This window comes from Triticum dicoccoides, chromosome 2A (assembly GCF_002162155.2).
Source record: "Triticum dicoccoides isolate Atlit2015 ecotype Zavitan chromosome 2A, WEW_v2.0, whole genome shotgun sequence".
Lineage (NCBI taxonomy): Eukaryota > Viridiplantae > Streptophyta > Magnoliopsida > Poales > Poaceae > Triticum > Triticum dicoccoides.
In genome coordinates, this window is record NC_041382.1 from 25,672,939 (window position 1) to 25,695,135 (window position 22,197).

The 22,197-nt window shown below is 44.2% G+C and overlaps 1 protein-coding gene and 1 long non-coding RNA gene across 4 annotated transcripts in view; both read right to left on the bottom strand.

Annotated features, from left to right (window-relative positions):
• Positions 1–728: 728 nt before the first annotated feature.
• Positions 729–8,398, bottom strand: LOC119358732 (receptor-like serine/threonine-protein kinase SD1-8). Of its 2 annotated transcripts, XM_037625164.1 has the most exons (7): positions 7,049–8,398; positions 3,062–3,199; positions 2,837–2,964; positions 1,984–2,197; positions 1,640–1,886; positions 1,391–1,523; positions 729–1,249 (listed from the first exon to the last, which is right to left on the bottom strand). In XM_037625164.1, exons 1-7 carry the CDS (start codon positions 8,334–8,336, stop codon positions 938–940), a joined length of 2,460 nt encoding a protein of 819 aa, XP_037481061.1. In that variant the 5' UTR covers positions 8,337–8,398; the 3' UTR covers positions 729–937. The 2 variants fall into 2 exon arrangements, with proteins under 2 accessions (XP_037481061.1, XP_037481062.1); XM_037625165.1 differs by lacking the exon at positions 3,062–3,199.
• Positions 8,399–9,978: 1,580 nt separating this feature from the next.
• LOC119352922 overlaps positions 9,979–22,197 on the bottom strand; it is a 17,418-nt gene continuing 5,199 nt past the window's right edge. The window contains exons 3-17 of one of the 2 annotated variants that reach the window (XR_005170270.1): positions 16,720–17,053; positions 16,512–16,611; positions 16,289–16,377; positions 16,037–16,076; positions 15,701–15,867; positions 15,462–15,530; positions 15,207–15,369; positions 14,712–14,773; positions 13,923–14,043; positions 13,636–13,711; positions 12,944–13,518; positions 10,934–11,225; positions 10,719–10,798; positions 10,214–10,413; positions 9,979–10,004 (exon numbers count right to left, since the gene is read on the bottom strand). This is a non-coding gene — a long non-coding RNA (uncharacterized LOC119352922). The remainder of the gene's footprint in view (positions 10,005–10,213; positions 10,414–10,718; positions 10,799–10,933; positions 11,226–12,943; positions 13,519–13,635; positions 13,712–13,922; positions 14,044–14,711; positions 14,774–15,206; positions 15,370–15,461; positions 15,531–15,700; positions 15,868–16,036; positions 16,077–16,288; positions 16,378–16,511; positions 16,612–16,719; positions 17,054–22,197) is intronic. The other variant, XR_005170271.1, reaches the window with a different exon arrangement.

The following is a 22,197-nucleotide window of genomic DNA, read 5'->3' on the forward strand; positions in this document are numbered from 1 at the left end:
GGTGATTAGCTTCCCTCAAAGGAAGTGAACATCTAGATACATCCTCGTCTTCATATCATTGTTTATCCCTAACTCTAACTTCCTACTTATGGTTTAATTTAGTCACTTGACCTTGCACATATCATATTATGTTTCTTAATTATGATTGCATTGTGACCAATTCACTACACTTGTTATCTAACCTAGCAATATTGTTCGTGCTCGCCTTTATATACCACTTTTTTAAGAACTTTGTAATAATCAATTAAATTTGTCATTGTACTTATTGATCACCCCCTTTAGGTCCATCTCGTTCCTTTTGAACTTCCTACCATCTGTCTTAGTTTTAGCCGACGATACAGATCGAGTCAACCTCCCCTATGTCCATGTTGTTTGGAGAAGATAGACAATGAAATATCTGAAACTTAAATGGTAAACAACAAAATATGCTCTATAATTTAGCGTTGATTACCTCCTAAACTAGGTTTTTACCTTAGATTAGTTTTGTATGGTACATGCCAATTTCAAACTTGGTCTACAACTAAGGTACATGACATGTGAGTCGAACATGATTCTACTCTTTATCACGCTTACACATACCAGTACAATTGCTATAGACGTAGAGGAAGTCGAATATGCAGGGCATCAGTGGCCCAGATCTTATGAATAGGTGTCTCTTAGACCAAAAATGTGGGCCATGACTTAACCCTTGATCCACTATTATCAAATTTGTACACATGCAAATGCAATCATTTGAAATTTTATCGAACTTTATTTTTTTTAGCAGTCTCCGTGAATAACCTAGGCATTATTTTACAGATTAAGAGGTCACACTTGTGTAGATCCATGCCACCGAGTGCATGCACCTGTCCTACCCGATTACATTTAAACAGTCACTAATAATGCCTTCAATCTTCGGTTCCAGCTTGACATGCATCTGTTCATCCATACATTTTAGCTACCGGCCTTCAAGGTCCGTAATGACCATCTCGAAGTTGCCAGACGTGTCCTCCTTCATGTCGCGAAGGTCAGCCGGAGTGATCACCGGCATGCAGACCACCGGCCGAAGTGGCCGCCCTGGCACCTGTTGTTGTGACAGCATGGGGATCACAACAGCCATTTGCGGGCGTTGGCTCGGGCTCTCTTGAACGCACAACAGCCCTACCTGGATGCACGTCGATGCCTGCTCTAGCTCCGCTAGGGAGCAGTCATCGCACATAGTTGGGTCAAGGAGCTTGAGGCATTTGTTTTCTTCAAATAGCTTCCATGCCTGCAAAATTTTATTCTATTTTGTTACGGTCAACAAGCTTGAGACTTAGATGTCTAGGCACGGAATTTCAAATTAGAATAAGTGTTATGGAATCACATAAATCTCTTTTTCCTCTTGCATGAAAGGTAATTGATTGATTACATGAGCTATGAGGTTGAAATTCCGTTGGTTCCTCCTCCCAGTGACAATCTCCAGCAGCAACACACCAAAGCTGTACACATCCTGCATGAATGATACCATGCCATCCATGGCGTACTCGGGTGCCATGTAACCACTGTCACCGCATGACACCATACAAAAAACGTTAGAAAATCCAGCTATAGAAAGAAAATTTGATGTAAATTATAGTACTTGACCATTGGTTCAGTTATGCATAGTTGTAGTTCTTACTATGTCCCAACAATCCTTTCCGTGACGGTGGAATCCAGGTTGTTGCCGATGTTGCTGAACAGCTTTGCGATTCCGAAATCTGATATCTTGGCGACCATCTCCCCATTAAGGAGAACATTGGCCGCCTTGAGATCTCGGTGGATCATAGTGTGCCTCGAGTCCTGGTGAAGGTAGAGAAGCCCTCTGGCAATGCCAAGGATGATGTCCATCCTAGTCTTCCAGCTCAAAGTGGCACGCCTCCTCAGATCTGTTGGCAATTTTGCATGATTTAATTTTTTGAGTTGAGTTCTGACGGTACAAATGGTGGCAAGTGTTTTGCTAACTGGGGGTAAGTAGACACGCACCAAAGATGAAGTTGTCTAAGCTCTTGTTACTCATGTACTCGTAGACGAGTATCCTGTCAGAGGAATGGATGCAGCAACCAAGCAGGCGTACAAGGTTGCGATGTTGCAGCCTGGCAATGAGGTCCACCTCATTCTTGAACTCTTTCAGGCCTTGCACTCTGTTGTCAGTTGACAACTTCTTCACTGCAATTTCCTGGCCATCTTGCATTTGACCCTGGTAAATATAGTTCAATTAGTCTCTCAACACACAGCCTCCCATCTCACCAAGTCATGCATGTGTTCCACAACATAATTAATCCAATAATGCATATAATCTTTTTAGACAAACACATGTCATTGGCCTATCATCTTATGCATGTGGCACGCGGAATTGATTGGAGTTGGCGCTACGTATTAATCGTTGGGATTTGGATTAAAGGGTGAAAATTGGAAGCAAAGAAGGCAAGACATTAATAGAAGTATTGGCTGGATGGTCCTCTATATATTCACAAATATTGAAGCAAATTTTCCTCGAAAAATCTACATTGCTAGAAGACTTTTTGGAGATGGGTCGAAGTAAATGAATGAGGGAATGCAATATATTATCAGAATTGAGATATTTTTTCATTAATGTATTAAATTTATTTATTGCCGAAATTCTTCTAACCTAAAGATTATAATGTAAATCATTTTTATTGGGTTGCAGTAAAAATATTTCCTAGCTACTTTCTTAGGAGAATCATCTAGTGTGTCATACAACTACTACATGCCTAGTACTAGCTACTATCTAACTGTTGTTTATATGACCGCAGGAAATTTCAGTTCTGATTGACATAGATGGATTGTACTATTGCAATGTGTAAATCAGTATCACCTTGTAAACAATGCCGAAGCCACCACGCCCGATTTCGTTCTCGGGGCAGAATCCTCCTGTGGCGCCTCTAATGGTTTCGAAATGGTACGTCGGGCAGTCGCCTATCATGATGTCATCAATCATGGTAGCTGAAAAAAATCGAGAAGGAAGCTACATGATATACATGAGCAATAGAGCAAGTAGCAGTTTCAGATTGTCCTTCCGAAACACACCAATGACTCTTACCTTCTTTGCCGCGCCAGACCTTTTTCCAAATCAAGAAGCCAAGCCATAGCAGAAGTAACCCAAACCCTATTATCAATATAGTGATGACTGCGACAAACTTCTTAGTCTTGACTGGCTCTGGAGATGCAGGTGCAGTGTCTGCGTTGAGCTAAATATAATGGGTGAAAATTGCCGGATCCATGAGTAGAGTGAAGTGCACCGATCATAATGTGTGAGCTTGACATGTTTGTCCTGGTAGGCGATTGATAAGGACACAACAGTGCTTGAAAATATCATTCTGTGCACTTACACCGGCATGTTTGATTAGCTATAGGGTCAAAGTTAATTGTTTTCCTTCGATAATGTCCTATTTAGAGGAAAATGAAAATTAAACCCTCATTCAGAGTCCTAGTTAGTGTATGATTTATAGTTTTTAAGTAGTGACGTTGTGTGGAGGCTATATCTTCATTTAGCAATATGATATTTATTTATGGCTCAACTGCACATGATTCCTCTCTTTCATAAAAACAGTTTTGCTAAAACACATCTACATATGCCAAAATTCCATGGGCAGCCTTGATTAACTAGAAGTCATCCATTTCCCGCAAAAAAAAAGAACTATAAGTCATCCATAATTTTTGTTTGGTATCTCGGTGAATTACACGGCTGCGGGAGGACGTGGAGATCACTTGGTGCGACTTTGCAATATACAGATTGACTTAACTTATAACATCAACTGGTCAGATCAATTCTTTTCTAGAATTAACTGATGGCTCAAAAAGTGCCACAACTATTAAATATAAGATATACGATGAATAAGATCGACTTAGGGCGTGTTCGGCATCTCTCTGGCTTCTCAAATCCTTGGCTCCAGGACCGGAGTGCACCCGAACGGGTCAACTCCGGGTTATACGAGACAGAAGCTGGCGATTGGCATAATGCAAATTTGCATAATCGGAGGAGTTGGGAAAACTGAGCTCCACCAAAACTAGGAAGCGGGAGTTGAAGAAAATTACATTGCCCTGCCACCGCCAAGTGACTCGGTCGCTCGATCATCACGTATTCGCTCCCAGGTCCTCTCTCTTGCCGCCAGCAGTCTTTCCCGACCAGGCCTATGGCCCAGCCCATCTTTTCCAAACGTTTTGGACTATCAGCCTGCTCCTCATGGGCCACAAAGGGGTGATTTTATGGGCTTCTGGCTCGCTCCCTCATGCGAGCGAGAAGCCGTGACGCCGAACGGATTGCTGACTCCGGGATCGATCGTCAGAAGCTGGAGCGGGATTTGTGGCGCTGGAGTTGAAGATTTTCCTACCATGAAGAGCTCCCGAACACGCCCTTGCCTTCCTTGAACCAGAAGTTCCAACATGATTTGCCTTTGACTAATCCATAGTTAAAGTCAATGTATTTGGTTCGTTAGGTCAATTGTTTGACCGACAATTACTCTATTAATATATACTCTACCTTATTTGCTGGGTATATTAATATATACTTCATGTAACATAAAATTGATGTCACAAGATTTGTCTTTCAACATATTTTTTTGTGGTTATGATTTTGTATTCAAAAAATGCATAGTACTCTCCCTCCGTATCAAAATATAAGACATAGACAATACATTGTTTTACAATGCGATAATGTTGAAAATTGTCTTATATTTTGATACAGAGGGAGTAATTGTTTAATTATTTGTTCTAACAAAAACTAACACGAAAGTAACATAGAGAGAGGCTTCCTTGCACATCTATTTACATAGTTTATTATTTACCAAGTTCAGAGACGTTGCATAATTTTCTTTGGATGTGCATCTCGGGTGAGTCCTGGACCTGAAAGTTGCAGGTCTTTCTTATGAGACGAAAAGGATGTACACGACTAAGGAGGCAACACGCGAGCACTTCTGCAACCACACGCTAGACACCGATAAAGACGGGAGATAAATCCATGAATAGTCACACTGAATTCTTACTGAATAAGCTGGTGTCCATTTCGGAATTGATTGGCAGGGAGAAGGAGCAAAGTCAAACAAACAGCATCCTGGAAGACTGGTAGTATTTTAGAACATTCAATGTACTGCAGGTTAATTAATGTGACACTACGTCTTGACAGAGAAGCATGGGATGGGTACTGTGACACCGAACCAATCTATTTGGGACAAATAATCTTACTTGGTCAAATTGATCTGGTTCAATTCCTATCTATTGTCCAAAATATTCCAAACTTTTGTGGAGTCCTGTATTCATTTTCTTTGCATGGCTTAATTTCCTGAGATACGCGAGTCGTAGAATGTTTTAGGTGCATTCGGCGGTGTGAGTGTGTACATGTGTGCATCTATTGTAATAGGTGTTTCCCAAAAGAAGAAATATGTTTCTTTTGCGGGGAAAAAAGAAGTACGTTTATTATCATTTCTTAGGTAGGTTTGAATGAGGTCCAGCTAATACAGGTCTGCTAGCTAGTTATCCTATATATAACTAAGTATGTTTATATGCTTTCATGATATTTTCGATGTTATTGTTTGGTGGAGAAAATCAACATTTATTTGGCACTCCAACTACCAGGCACTGAGCTATTGCAAATCAACTCTTGGTGGAGGGCTTCATCATCTTCAAGCTATACTTGTGCCTTAGATTCTTCATCTTTGCTTGTTGATGGTAGGAAGCTTGTTAGCTGCTTGTGTAGCACTATGTACCTTTTTTAGTTGTTTCTTTCTTTCGATTTTGTAAGTTTTGGTTGTTGTAATCCTGGCCAGTTGATGACTTTAATAATTCAAAGTTGGGCTCGAGCTGAGCCTTCGTTCTAAAAAAACAACTCTTGGTAAAGGGGAAGAAGAGATGTGTGTTCACTAAAAATGTTATAACTTTATCATACGAAGCCTGTATCTGGCCCACAAGTACTCAAAACTCTCGCGACGAGCGTGCAAATACAAAAAATACCCTCGGATTGCGCCAGCAACCCTGGATGGCCCTCAAATTTAGTCTTTAAGTTGGATTTTTTTTTCCTCGAAAGTGAAAGAACATCATTCACCGCAGTTTTTCAGTCTGGTTTAGGAACCATGACACTTCTTTAGGAAGGAAAATTCAAGAGATTATGATAAGTATAAACATGGGATAACTAAAGCACGCGCTTGTTCGAGTGATTGGTTTCAGACCGTTCAAATAGGAAACTGGAAATGAGGAACTAGTTGGCGTGATTACTTGGGATTAGAGAAAATTTGTGTGCCCCCTCTCCCGAAATTCAGGGAGATGATTGATTACTACATGGGATTAAGAGGAAATTAAGGCGCCCCCTAAAAATCCGGGTGGGGGGGGGGTGATTAGTTGTGGATTTGATGGAGCGTTTTAACTAGCCTCATGGTGGGTCCTACTTTGTATGATTGAGTTTTCCATAAAACAAGTCTCTCTGAAAGGCGCTTGCGGGTTGGGTCGATTCGCTTGATCGAGCGAGCGAACGCCAAAGAGTCTTTTCGGTATAAACATTAGTCTGCTTGGTAAGGAGAAGTACTGTTTTCTACACATGCTCTATGATCGGGTCAATCCCATTTGATCATATATTCAAGAAACTCTAGCGAGTATACACCTTAGTGCAGTGAGAGCCAAAGTATTTTTTTATTCTGGTTTTCAATTGATAAGGACTGGACTAACCTGTTTTTGGAAATCTCAGAATGGCTATTTATACTACTCGAAATGATTCAACCAAATTTGAATAAAAAATCCCGAGATAAATATATATGGTTTTTCAATGTGGAAGGCACCCCCCCCCCTCCCCGGTGCAATTAAACAAATTTGTCGAACGGTTTCGGGGGTAGTTTTTCAGCTGTTGTCCGTAAGTTTTTCTCATAAAAAAACTATTGACTTAACGAAGTCTCAGTCAAGTAACATATAAGAAAAAAACTGAAAAAAAAATGTTTTGTACAAATCTTCATGCAAGATCAAAGGCATAGAGCATCGACTGAGACATAACGTAGTCTGACTGAGACTTAGCAAAACTGAGAAAATATTGGAGAGGGCTAATTACCTAGGTCGGACTTTGCCAGCCTGACGAAGAGATCCTGCCCGCCGTCGATGAACCGCGTGTCCACCAGCTCGCCGAACCACTGAATGCACCCGCTCCCGCCGCCACCACTACCACGGATGTCCGACGCGGCGTACGCCGTGCAGGAGCAGTTGGCCAGGCACCTCCGGCCGCACTCCTCGAGCGAGCCGCCGGGGTCCACGCTGCTGCCGTGCGTCTCTGGCAGCTTCACGCCGCGCACGGCGTGGAACCCGTCCTCGTCGCCGGCGCCGCCCCCGCACTGCAGCGGCGTGCTGCGGGCGCACCCGCCGGACGCGTTCCGCATGCCCCACTCCACCGACGACCTCGGCAGGAAGCCCCAGACGCAGCTGCACACCACGGCGTCGACCTCGTTGCAGACGCCGAACGCGCCGCACACGCCGTACCGGTCGCACTCGTCCCTCGGCCCCGACCAGAAGCTGCTCCACCTGAGCGCCGCGCTGTCCCAAACCATGCGGTGTATCACACCAGACTGATGGAGGACAACGCGGGACGGCGGCGAGCCGTCGCACGCGTGGTACATGTAGGAGACCTCGTCGGCGGTGTCGGCGAACTGGAACCCGAACATGCCCTTGTAGGTGGCCATCTCCGGTATGCCGCTGAACCGCACCCCGTTCCACGGTCCCGTCCGGTACGTCTTGCGTCCCTTCCTCCAGATGTGCAGCTCCGGCGAGCCCCGCGTGTCCATTACGTAGCGGAAGTCGCCGGCTGACGGGTCGTCGGCGTGGCGCCACGAAGAGAGGGACCACTCGGCCCCGGTCCCAACGTCCTTTCCGATGCGCATCTCGGACACGTACGTGTTGGTCGGGTGGTCGAAGCTCTGCCACAGCATGGCGCCGGCATCGTCCGTGAGCACGAGGTTGCCGCTGTCGTCCAGCAGCGCGACCGCCGCGGCCGAGGACGAGGAGTTGGACGACCAGACGGTCTCGTTGTTGCTTGCGGCGTCGAGGAGCACGAGGTCTCCTGCGCCGGTAAGCGTGACTATGCCGGAGGACGAGGCGTTGAGCGGGCGGTCGCGGTTGGCGACCCAGATAACGGCGGCCGGGGAGACGGTGAACCATATGCCGAGGAACCACTTGGTGTTGTCGGCGAGGGGGAAGAGGCCGAGCTGGAAGATGTCCCCCGGCGAGACCAGCTTCTGGTCGCCGCCGATGCGACTCCGCCGTGTCAATGTGTTGTTCGCGGCCACGCCCGACGCTGTGAGAAGCAGCACGGAGACAATAGCGAGGAAGAGTCGGCGGTGGCTCATCATCTCCAACGGTTTCTCTGAGAGTCAGTGCATTTGTTGTCTCAGTCTCTCTCTTATCCTACTAGATTACCACGGAATTCTGAGAATGCTCTGACAGATGGAACGAATCAAAATGAAGAATACTGCATTCAGCGAACGTTCCGTTCGCATTACAAGTTATTAATTCCCAGATGCAGCAATCAAGAAGACTTGGTCAGAGAACTCTTGCTGACTCAACACGTGGTTCTTTTGACTATTTTACACTATCTACAACATGCTGAGTTTAAATATATGTTATATATCTCTCCTGGTAAATGCCTACTTGCAATGCATGTTAATGTTAGGGATAAAATTAATTCCGTGTTTATATTAGGTAGAATATCAATTGCATGTAAGTTGCATGTTAATTTAGTATTAGATAGGATATCAACTGCATGTTAATTATGTGATTGGTACATACAATGATATTTAATATGATACTAGTAGAGTGCCCGTGCGTTGCTACGGGCTCATAATATGATCATGTAGACACAAAAATATCATCTTGATGATCAATTTTAATAACAGTCACAAAGAAGATTGTATCCTGATTGATATTTTTTTAAACAAACCCTGTTTATTATTTACTCCCTTTGGTTCATTGATTTGAAGATGCAATCAAAGTTACCTTGTACCCTCATATCGTGTGGCATCAACTCATGGAGACGCCTTTCATGATTATGGTTCTACCCATGGCTCAAATTAGACATGTGTGGATCGGATGTTCTAAATACATTGTAGGGTCTCATCCATGGAATATATGAACATTTTTTTTACTTATAAAACCAGAAAATTGGAAACATGACTTGCCACTCTTGGATGGTGAATTCGACGATATTCGTAGAATATGGTGAGGGTCTGCAACACAAAGAACTCCTCCATGCTCTAAATAAATTGTAGGGTTTCACATGTACAAGGGTATATAATTAAGTAGAAAAAAAAAGGAAAACCAATTTTAAATGTTGGACATAAACTTTTAACAAGGTCTCCCAACAGTATTGACAACAAACTACATGTATATTGTTACATCAAAACGGAAGTCAAATGCAAGCATCTATAAATGTACATAGCAGCACCCTCATATAGCAATATGGCATGTACAACAAGTGTCGTTTCACAACTAAAATTTCCTTATATGTTCATAGGGAGTTATGTTTGGGATCCAAATACCAATTCAGAACAGGGACCACTTACCAGCTCAAAGCATGGAATTGATTGGCTTTCAAACTTAAATGAAATTCTGTACATATTTTTTGCTATCCATAGAATCTCAAACATTAAGCCAGGAAATACAGTCAAGCTCAAGTGGGGATTAGTAACGCTGACTGGACTGCTTAATCATACTCCAAATTGTAGCTTTGTTTGTCTCCGTGTTTCAGAGAGCCCTTTTAGGCCAAAACTCCAAAAGGTATTGGAACAACAGCACAAAAGGTTAATACCACAAAGCATGAACCTTTTTATACTTGTAGCACCAGAAAACATGACTTGCAGCTCATGGATGGTGAACTCAGAGGATATTTGCAGAATATGCTGAGTGTTGTCAGCACAAACGAGCTCCCTCGGGACCCTTTGTCATCCATCGAATATTTACCATACTGGAATCGGAATGGCCTTCTAGTTATATAGGCTTTATTTGTTCCATTGATGACACTGCTGTAAGGAAGGAAATAGAGAAAACATGATAAACAAATTCAGACAATGATATTAGGAAAGAGAGAAATTGTGATTTTTCCCGCATCCTTTGTATTTTCGGGTGAACTAAAATAATATTTGAACATATATCTAAATAAATATATAATAGTATAATTATAATAGTAAAATTCTTAAAACAGAAAGATCTGAAGGAAAAAAGGAAGGCCGACCTGAACTTGCACCATCAGTTTAAATGGGCGTGATACCCCAGAAACTGCAGTCCACTATCATTGCTTGTTTGCTCTAGAGCATATGGACAGAGCACAATATATATGTGTTTAATGACCACAAGTTAACAACCAGACAAATCCAAGGTGGCGTCTAATTTTCATGTTTGCGCTTATCGTGCTAAGGATGTCCAAAAGCCGCACTGCAACCACGAGCGTAAATTATACTCTGCCGCCTAATTTAGGCGTTTCTCCATTCGCACAAATATAAAATTTGAATAATTCGCACAGGCCCCGAACCTTCTGCATTCCTTAATTTAATGTTCAGGTGAGCAAAATGCATGTTGTAGTTTCCCTAAAAAAAGTTTGAATGGGAGCGACTGTTGCTACAGTCACATTAGCAGAAGGAATAGAGGAATCTACAGTGTTATCCTTGAGATCAATATTGTTCATATAAATAAATCTATAGACTGTAAAAAAACTAAATGGTGATACTTATCGACAGTACCTCTTTAGTATATGCGAGAGCCTGAGTGCAACTTCACGTTAGTAGTCGCTGAGAGTAGCATGTACTATTGCAGTGCTCGTCTGCTCGAGATGAAACTGCGCCTATTAGCATGTATTATTGCAGTGCCCACTCTATATCATTTGCATACTCACCAGTGTTGCCTTTGAACTGGATGGGGTTGAGCATAACACCTCACATGATGTCCAATTTTGTACCTGAAAGTAGAGCAGCTGCACAATTCTTAGTGTGGCGGTGTCTGTGACGATGATCAAGTGACTGTAGCTGAACGATAAGTCTGCACTTGACGGTGAAACATTCGACCTCCACCTTCTCCCCGACGGTGAAGAACTTGTTGATCTCTGCTGTCGGTGGCGTCCTTTGATGTTGCCCTCAGGTCTAAGTGGAATGGCGTATCGTCAGTGTTGTCGGATACCTCCTGCATTTTTGTTTTGATTTGCTCGCTTTAAGGAACAGATTTATACCTCCTCCATCAATGAAACACACAAGCTGGAAAAGCAGGGAAAGCTTAGCAGTTAGCACAACTTCCTTCAGAGTCCATGTGGTGTCAGCATTATATGCAAATCCAAAAGCTAAAAATAACAATATGATCATGTCAGAGATCTTTATAATCAAAAGTATCTAAATATGTTGTCTGTATAATGCAGCCAGGGGCTAAACTAACATGAGCAGAAAATTTGTAAGAATGCACCTTCACATTCAAAAAATCACCGAATCACAGATCCAGTTATGCATATATTTTTCTCGCATTCTGTAAACTTTAATTACTGTTTGTTTAAACAAGCAAATGTGAAGGGAGATCATCAGACCAAACATCTTAAACATCTAGATGACAAATAGAAGCTATAAGAGGCTGTACCTGATGTACAACAATCCTTCTTAAACAGATCTGTACCTGATGTACAACATCTAGATGACAAATAGAAGCTATAAGAAGCTATAAGGTTGACCAATAATTCTTGCCCGCTCCACAGATCTGTAGCACTACTAAACTATTGTTACAATTGAAACCTCTATTCTTTTCGTTTTACTTGATTTCCAAAGCAAGCCGGTTGAAAGTGTAGCTTCGAGATTCCAGCTCTACATGGACCAAGTAAACCAAAGTAAGCTAGCTATGACTATAAAAGCTACTTTTAAATTTGACTCTCTGTCATGTCTGAATTACAGATATTTTCACCATCTTATCAAACTAAGTAAATACATCTGCGACAATGCTACTTTCTCAATACTTGAGCCAAGAAGATACATTGTGATATCAGAGAAATAACATTAACCATCCACTCCGCCATAGGATTATATTGAAATCGTAAACCCAAGAGCACCACCAAAGCAAGCAACTCCCAGAAACGACTCCGCCTGTCTGATGTCTAGTCCTGCAGCTGCACGTCATGACCGCCGCCAGCGATGGAGGCACGGCCATCGTCATCATCTCCACCTGAGGCGTCTCCTTCCTCCTCCGTGCTGGTTCTCGCTTACAAGTCTCCCCCTCCTGCCTCCCTCTCCTCCGCAGCCGCCGCACGAGGCCAGGTGATCGTTGTCAGCTTCATGGGTGGTAGGGGCAGGGACCCGCCACCCATTCCGGAATCACGGCGATTTCCAGGGAGTGCTTGGCTTGCCTGCTGTCCATTCATACGGCTCTGCGTCGCAACCACTATCATCAATGGAGCCACAACCGTTGTCCTCTCCGTCTCAGGCTCAGACATACATGAGCTAGATAAATCCTTATTACTCTCCACAAGCAACGTTGTCAATGGAAAATATAGGAGCAAGCTATATCACAAATTATTCTCAGGAGCTAGTTAAGTTACCAACAATCATTTATTATTAACCTCAAGCACTACTTTAATTCAAAGAACATAAAAATGAGGAAAATCTGAACAAACATAACCATTTGGATTTTGGACACTGCTGAGATCAATATTCAGATATCTTAATGTTTAAAAAAGCCTATCAATGCTTTTGGAATAGTTATGATCGGAATGGGCCATTTGTTCTGAGATTTGACGAATACGCAGTATATTCTCATATGGCAACCTGTACATGAACACCAACCTGCTGAGACCAAAAAATTTTGCGAACGTACTTGCTCAATAATATATAGTCCGAAATAGTGTATCTCGGTCTTTTGTCAGTAACATCTAAGATTTCGTAAGCTCTAACAGTAAAAGACCATCAAGTGCAAGAATTGGAACATGGAAGAAGCTTACTTGGGCATGATGCCATCGGGTCGTATGCCAAGATCGTGGTTGTAGAGCTCCCTCTATCCCTCTTGCCAAGCTCTCCCTCCGACCAGCAGTAGAACAACTGCTCCTGCTGCTTTTGAACTCTCCTCGGAGTAAACGCGGGAACTGAGATTGAATGTGGATGAAGTGATCACCTTGAAGATGCGTGGCTTGAGGTGCTTGGAGCAGATCCATCACGCGCGTGCCCCTCTACTCCTACGGCTTCATCAAGATGAAGAGGCTAGAGAGAAGGAGCGACAGAGGTCGTCCCCCTCTCCCTCCACCGGCAAACCCAAACCATCAGCTAGAATGCGGCTAGGGCGCGGGGAGGCCATGCCATCACGGATCAACAGCAAGAACGCAGGCCCTCACAAGTTGTAAGCGCCCCTGACCACCACGTCGGCATAGTTGAGAAGAGATGGATCTGGGCGGTGGTTTCCGGTGACGAGCGAAATAGAAGTTGCTTGTACCCATAGTAGCTGTGGCGGCAACGGCCATCACAATGAAATATAATCAATGCGTGTCGTCCTGAGTTCCTGAAAGTTTTCACCTGGATTTTCCTGGACCAATGAAGCAAAAACATGCACAATTTCTCAAACAAGGATAGATGAAGTGTGTGAATCAGATGCAGTATTAATACAACAAAAAATAGCACTGTCATCAAAGGATTCACTTACAATCGAAAGAAGAAGCAGCGGCACGATTTTTCTTGTCTCCGTCGGATCTAGACCAGATACCTGCACCATAAAAATACTAAGAAAATGATGGCATAAGAAGATTACCCAGCAATAGAAAAGCAAACTAAATGTAGACGACTGTATCTTTATTGTTAAGATTCATTTAACAGGAATTTCCCGACCATCATGTAAATGAATTGCAAGAATTTTTTCCTGATATTTAATGTAGAAAGCTAACTTTAAATTATATGTTGTGCCATGAACTTATTACAATTTCCTTGATGTACCTGTATCATGCGATCCATGAGATTCATGGCCTAGTGATCACTAACCATGCCAGTCATCTGCTCCTGGGAGGTAACCCACCCATTGCCATTCCGTAACCCTCTGAATGCAGTTTTTCTCCTCCTAGCATTGACATGGAGATGAGCATGAGTCATATTCTTGAATTCTTTAAATGGTTCATGCTTAACTTTCCAACACAAAACGAAGAAAAGATATGTAAAATTGTGAAATAAACATGCTGGCCAACACTACAGATAATACTACCATGGTAGCCAGGAATCATAATACTACCATGGCAGACAGTTGACGTTTTGTTGAGTACATACATGATACTACCAGGTCAGAACCTACAGACGCAAGATCATTGATCTGGACTATTCAACAACACAGACAACAATCGCAACCCGAAAATTAAGTGGCTTGAAACTGGCAACCCAACCCATGAATAAAGCGGCATCGATCTGGAACGTAGGACAAACAGTGCCTTGCAGATGCAGTTTCAGCATAGATAAGCATAAGTAGCATATATTAAAAAAGTATTTAAAAAGGCTTGTGTTCAGTTGGACATGAATAGCCTCATGATTCATGAGTCAGATGAACAAAGAGAAATCAAACCAGCACGAGGATAGGAGATCCCACATTGCCCAATTTCTACAATCGGCATCACCACACTTGTAAACAAGATAACAGATTTACTAATTCCAGCGCATCAATTTCTACATAAACAAAATTACCACATAATGAGATCCACGTCACTGGAGTTAAATTACGCAAATTTGCATAACACTCACGGGTAGAGGATAGCCATCAGTCGTAGTAGTATTGGAGGTTGTGGCCGTACTTGCTTCTGTTTCTGTATGAATAGTTAGGATCAACGACAGAAACAATTCAGGCAGACGAGTCGACGACTGAACCAAAAAAACTGTAATTGTTGAAAAAATTGCTTCTACCAAGTTCTACTCCCTCCATTCCTAAATATAGGTCTTTTTAGTGATTTGAATATGGACTACATACGGATAAATGTAGACATATTCTAGAGTGTAGATTCACTCATTTTTCTTCGTACGTAGTCCATATTAGAATTCCTAAAAAGACATATATTTAGAAACGGAGGGAGTAGCATGTTAGCCAAAATCTTGTTACATGAGAAACACTAATAACTGGGTCAAATTTATGGGAAAATGGCTTCAACAAATGCTTCTGCATCAAAAGGTTGGAGATCTTCCACCCCTTCGCCGACACCAACAAACTTGGCTGGAACTCCAAGTTCGTCTATGAACACTCACCTGAGACAGGATTCAGGTCAGCAAGTTTAGTTGTCGTATATTTAAGATCCAGGACTGGAATTTGTATCTGTTACAATAAAGGATTGGAAATCGCCCATAACACACAGCCAACACGAGCAGTCCCGTCTAATTTCATTAGGATGAATCCTTTGATTCCAACAACCTGGTATGAACCCCAAGAAAGTCCCTCATTATTAGTATCCAATAGAAACATAGCTGATGAATCAAGCATCAGAACAGCAGAGTGGCAATTACATCGTTGAACTCCTTCGCTTGCTGTAGCATATTTAATCCAGTTGTGCCATGCAGAACCAGCAAGATCTCCTGAAGAGAATGGAATACACAATAGAACTTACCTCAAAAGACTGAACAAGCAAAACACAAAATATTGATGAGATTTGTTTGTGCACTTTCTGAATTTGCTAGGTACTATGCAAAAAAAAATTGAACTAATATGTCAGAAAGTTAAAATGTTTTTAATATATCCGTGTTACCTGCTGAAGGGGAGGGCACTGCCTTCAGAACTTGTGTAGCATCACCATCAGTCACATGCAAGCGAAGATAGGATTACCGATTTTGTAATCCTAAAGGAGGCACTGCTGGCATTGCTAGCTCCCACCATCAATTTTCTTGCTATTTTTTTGGTGGGTTTTAGCGGCAACTGGGGGAGGCATACAAAACCACAACTAAATAAGAACAATGCACCATGGCCAACACTTGTTAACTGATTATCTAGTGATACACAAGAAAATAGTTAAACCAAACCAGGCATTACATATTTGGTCACAGTACATCGAGGGTAACATCCATATGAATAGATGGAAACTTACGTACTTCCTCCTCTTGGTTCCAATCATCATCGTCGTCAAACTTGATATTATGCAGAGCGAGAATATATGAGTTAAACTTGACAATATGGATGACAACTAAGTTATGCATCAGCTGGTCTATCCATTTCATATTTGTTGATGTGAAGGAGCACACATACAATACACAATTTTACCAAAATGATGAACCTTTTAAAACCCAATTTTCTACCCCCAAAGAAAACCTCAGTGCATATAAAGTTCTAAGGTACTAACCTAATTATCACCATCATCAGAACTTTCTTCCTCTTCCACTTCCTTGAATTCCTCATATCAACATCCTTTTCAGTCTTCTCCTCTCCATCCTACAAGTACCAAGTCTATCAGCATTGTGGCATAACCTCACTATTTCTATAACATCAAACAGAGTTGTAAGTCTTCAAGCCACTAATAAAATATCTACAATAGAAAGATGCTTTCCAGATTGATTTCAACTTACCTACAACTTGAAATATAACTAAAAGGTAATTATGGCTTTGCCATGTGCTTCCCTTCAAGTTTCTCAAATACTTTAAATGACTGATCACAAAGCTGAGCTCCTGCCCACAAAGGAAAAAAGACATATGCAAGTGAATCAAGCCGAGCTCCTGCCCACGTAGTCGAACCCCTGGATGCTTGCGTTAATGGAGCAGAAGATGTGCGCTCACCTGAAGGCTGCTGGAGGGGCTCGATGGGAATGGCAGCTTCCAGAACCAGAGCACGGCAGGTCCAAAACTCAAGGGGCTAACACGAGCGACGTCGCTGACACCAGCACCTTGCCCCGAGTTGTGGTCACAGTCTCCGGCGCCGGCACGAACATCGGCATCTCACCCTCATTGCAGTCACTGTCATCGGTGCGATGCCCCGCACTTGGCTGCTGTAGAACTGAATAAATTACATGTAATTTTTTTGAGGGAATAAGTTACATGTAATTTGAATTAGTAGAGACAGAGACAAGATGATGTCTGTCCCAGCCCGTACTGCACTGGTGTTCGAACCACCCTGCCCTGGGGTTTGGCGTAGACCTCCAGGCCCAGAAAAACACAATGATCAGAAGTTTGGTAGATTCCAACACAGTAACCAGCATCTGAAGACACAACAACAGTAAACTATTTCTGAAGACACAATTCAGGAGTTTCTCCACTTTACTTGAAAAAACATACAAACAGAGCACCTCCGCCATGAGCATGTCCACACAGTTCAAGAAAGACATATCCTAGCTCTACCTTTATAGCATGGTAATATAGCACAATCCCCGTCATATAAAATGATATGTATAGGCTGCTCACTACCGGAATCGCACCCTATGCCGACGGCCAGGGCCGTCGGCATAGCCCTGAAAGGCCGTCGGGACAGGCCTATGCCGACGACACCCGTCGGCATAGGGCCGTCGGCAACATATCCGTCGGCGTAGCCAGGAATGCCGTCGGCATAGAAAGGTCGTCGGCATAGGACCTATCCCGACGGCGTCCGTACATATATGCCGACGGCCCCGGCCGTCGGCAACGTTATCGCCTAACGGCGGCCGCCATCAAGTGCTGACCAATGCTTGCTCGCCACGTGGCAGGTCTGTGCCGACGATCTGGCCGTCGGCATAGCTGTCGGCTTAGGTTGAAACTATGCCGACGGCTAGACCATCGGCATAGACCTGCCACGTGGCAGCCACTGGGAGCTCCTGGAGCAGGCCTATGCCGACGGCTTAGCCGTCGGCTTAGTTTGAAACTATGCCGACGGCTAAGCCGTCGGCATAGACCTGCCATGTGGCAGCCACTAGGAGCTCACATCAGCTCTATGCCGACGGCCTAGCCGTCGGTATAGTTTCTGTCTGTTTTTTTTTCTTTTTTCTGTTTTGTTTCAGCTCAATTCATTTGAATATATACACCACACAACAAATATATGCATCACATAACAGCTGGCCCAGCAACCTCACAGAACAAATTCATCATCACACATCATAAGAAGCATCGCAAAGCATAAACATATAAGTATCATTACCACCAAGCATAAGAATCTCACAAACAACAATAAGAAACATCACAAGCATATAAGTATCATCACCACCAAGACCGCCACAATGTGACCCAAAGGCTTAAGCGCCAGGACGTCGAGCACCACGGAGGTCGTCACCGCCAAGACCGCCGAAGCCCAGGTCGTCACTGCTAGCGGCAGCGCTACCGCCAAGACCGCCTCCTCCTCCGCCTCCGCCTCCGTGGATCGGAGTGGTCGGGCTCCGTGTCTCCGGAGTGCTGCGAAGACCACCGCCAACGGTAGATCCACATGTTCCCTGGATGTTGAAAAGACATATGCACGGGATATATGACTGTGTTGAAAGGCATGACATGCTTTGGGTGAATAGATTAGGGATGAACTAACCGGCGAGTGGCCAGCGGTCTGTGCCACAAACTCCTCAAAGCTCATCAGCATTGGTTGTGCTGGAGGGCATTGTGCTGGAGGGAACTGAGGACACCTGCCGGCCACCATATCCTGAAAAGCCTGCTGTATCTGGCTATCCCTCTGCACTTGGTGTTCATAAAGCCTCTGATGCCACGCCATGGTCTCCTGGCGTGTGTACTCCATGTAGGCCTACGGTATGACATGATGGAACTCATAAAACTACTAAATGCGGAAAATGAAGTGAGAAATGAAGATAAGAGGGAAAATACTTACAGATTGTTGCTCCTGAAAGAGTTACTGTGTACTAGTCACTGGCTGGCTCGTGCGCTGGCTCAGACTCGGGTCGATCCGACGAAGCTGTGTGTAGGAGATACTAGGAGTGATGAAAGCATCGAGAAGCGCCTCCCGACCGTGCTCCTTGGGCCCCATCCTCACCACCGCCATGTCGTCCAGAGGCGCCGCAATGGGGTCAGGTGTGTCAGGATGTAACTCCAGATACGCTTCGGAGTAGGCCTTCTTCCTCTCTGCGGTCTTCTTGCCGTAGTACTTGGGCTCGCCAGGCTTGGGGTCCTTCCGCGTATGGGCGATCTCCCACGCCTACATGTGTGAGAGCGTCCGCTTCAGTTTCTCCTCCTGCACCACCAAACAGAGGTTAGTCATACATAAGAAAGTGATGGTAAATAGAAGAAGAATGTTTAATGGGGTTAGTCATACATTAACTACCTTGTGGAGATAGTGGTTTCGGTTTCCCTGAGCATGTACTCCCTCCGTCCCTCAGTTAGCCTTATTTTTGGTTCTCATAGCCGCCCAGGCTCCAGCCTCATCACACCAAAGATCCACCAGTGCCGCCCAGGACTCGTATTTTCCATAACACCAATTTGGACACACCTACATAATAAAAGCATAATGGCATGTAGGTGTGTCCAAATTGGTGTTATGGAAGCATAAAGTATAAAGCATAATGTACCACAAGGTAATGAAAGCATAATATATGAAAGCATAATGAAAAATCTTTTATACTTAACGCCAAGAACTCGGGCCTCTCCAAGGTAATGCCCATCCTCCGCGCTTCTTCCTTGGTCATCTTCACACCAAGATAGTCGTGCTAGTATGTGGAGATGGCCACATAGCGCACCTCGTACTGCATCTGGCGGGCCTTCTTCTTGCATTGGTGCAACACAATCTAGTCCGCTCTAGCCCTGTGCTCCGGAAGAACTCGATAGAATTTCTACAATCATGCATGAAACAAGAATGGGAGAAGCCATGAGTTAAATCATTCATGAAACTAGAATGGACTTGTGCTTCTGAAGAGAACTCACCCAGAAAGTAGTGATCACGGCCTTGGCATGGGTCTCATGGTCCGCGTGACGAGCCGCTTCCCAGTGGTCCCAGCTCGTGGCCAAAACCCGACGGTCCGGCTGCCTGACTGGATCATGACAGTACAACCCCGGCCAATATAACTTCAGCAAGACGGTGATGAGGCCGTTGGGAATACGGACCCCTTTAGAATATATCCAGTTGCTGCAAAAGAATGAACTATTAGCATGTCACAAGAAAAATAAATAACAACCGGAATAAGCATGTGACAAGCAACATAATGAACCACTTACTCTTTTCCCGTGGGCTCAATGAGCCACTTCTGCTCCTCAGTAGCAGGAACCTGCTTTGGTAGCTTTGCGTTGCCACGCAGCCACCCCTTCGTGTCAACCCCCTTCCCGTCACCACCATCATCCCCGCCACCACCCTCCTCCTCGCATGCCTCCCCCTCCCCAACCTCCTCCTCCTCCTCCTCCTCGCCTGCCTCCTCCTCCACCTCCTCCTCCTCCTCCTCGCCTGCCTCACTAGAGGAGGGTACCTCACTAGAGGAGGGCCTCAAAGACAACACCCCTAAGTCGGTGAGGGTGCGCTCTTTCTAGCCGCGACCCCTTGTAGTGGCTCTCCCCCCAGCACCTCGTCCTCTAGAGGCTCTCCCCCCGCCCCCTCCTCCTCTAGGGGCACCTCTCCCTCGACCTCCCTGTGAGGAGTCATCGTCAAGTAACCGAGGGGGAGGATTACGTGCTCGACCACTCCGACTAGGCAGGCCGACGACCTTGCGTAGGAAACCCACGCCGTCGGCCTTCCACTTGCCCATGTTCCACGAACCTGCATTGAAAAGAGAAAAAGCAATTAGTAAATTAATGAAATGAAGGAAAAGGCATGATAATAAACACATTAATAAAAATGCATAAAAAGGCATATTCCTCAACTATAGAAAAAAATACTTGAAACATACATCTGCTAGAACCCATATGAATCATCACTGTTGTAACCTCTTTCTCGGTCCGTCTCATCATCACTATCAATCATATCATCTTTGTTGTCCGACGGAGGTGGAGGCTCTTCCTTGTCGTCAGCGTCTTCGTTTAACTTTTCTAGCATAAGTATGTCATTTTCATTGACGATGGTCTCACCATCATTCCGTGCATCGTGGAAGTTTGGGTCCACATCATCATCACCCAATGGTCTAGCGTCATCGTTTCTAACCACATCATCATCATCATCATCATCAGGTTGCTCTTGATAGAACACTCCCTCGTATGTCGTGGGGTAATGTTGTAGTAATCGTCTTCATTCGGGTCTGGTAGCTTACCATGTGGCGACACCTTGAACACAACTTCCCAACCCTTTAGATACACTTTCTGGCATGGGTAAGGCAGAAAATATACTTGTGTAGCTTGGGTAGCCGCAATGAAGAGATCGGCTCCGGCATAGACGGTTGATGGTTTAACTTCGACCAAACCAATGGAAGGCGTATGTTTTACCCCCTCCCGCGGATCGAACCATCGGCATTTGAACACAGGCAGACTTAGGGTCTCACGCCCCTGGCGGAATTTAACCTCGTATATATTTTGTACCCTCCCGTAGTAGTCTACTGAATTTTGACCGGGGGTGTACACTCCTGTATTTATAGTTTTGGGATCGGGGCGGCTGTTTTGGTGCTCCTCTGTATGGAAGCGCTACCCATTCACATCATACTTTTTACATGTCATGACGACAGGGTCAAAACCCATGGAAACCCATCTCAATTCATCATCCATAGATATGTTCAGATCTTTTCCCTACAAGTATAATGGAAATTGTTGCGTGCATTAGTTCGGTTAACTAATAAATGTTGAAGTAGATATTTAATAGGGGAGTGTGGAAAATTACTTTCTCCATGAACCAAGCAACAAAATTAGAACATCACAACTCATAGAGCATATTTAAAACATTTAAACATGCATTCATTTATTTTTGCATCATGTAGGCAAAAAAACTATAGGGACTCATCATCTATTCGTCACATATTCATCATCATCATCTATCCATCTATATATCATGATGTAGTATTCACTCATCTATCCATCTATATATCAACAACAATTTTTTTCTCAGCTAACCTATCAACAAAATTTTTATATCTTACAATCCATCTATCTAACTATTTATATATCTAACTAATCTATCCATCTAAACCCTGAACTAACTAACCTAATGTAGCAGCAGCAAGTAGCAAGCAGCGGCAGCAGCAGGAAGCAGCAACCAGCGGCAGCAGTAGGAAGCGGCAACCAGCGGCAGCGGTGGCAGCAAGCAGCAAGCGCCAGCGGTAGTAGCAAAGCAGCAGCAGGGGGCTCACCGGCGAAGCAGAGGTGGGGCGGCGACGAGGTCGGGGTGGAGAAGGGCGGCGACGGGAGGGGCAGTGGCGTCGGCCGCCGGCGCAGTCGGGGACGGGG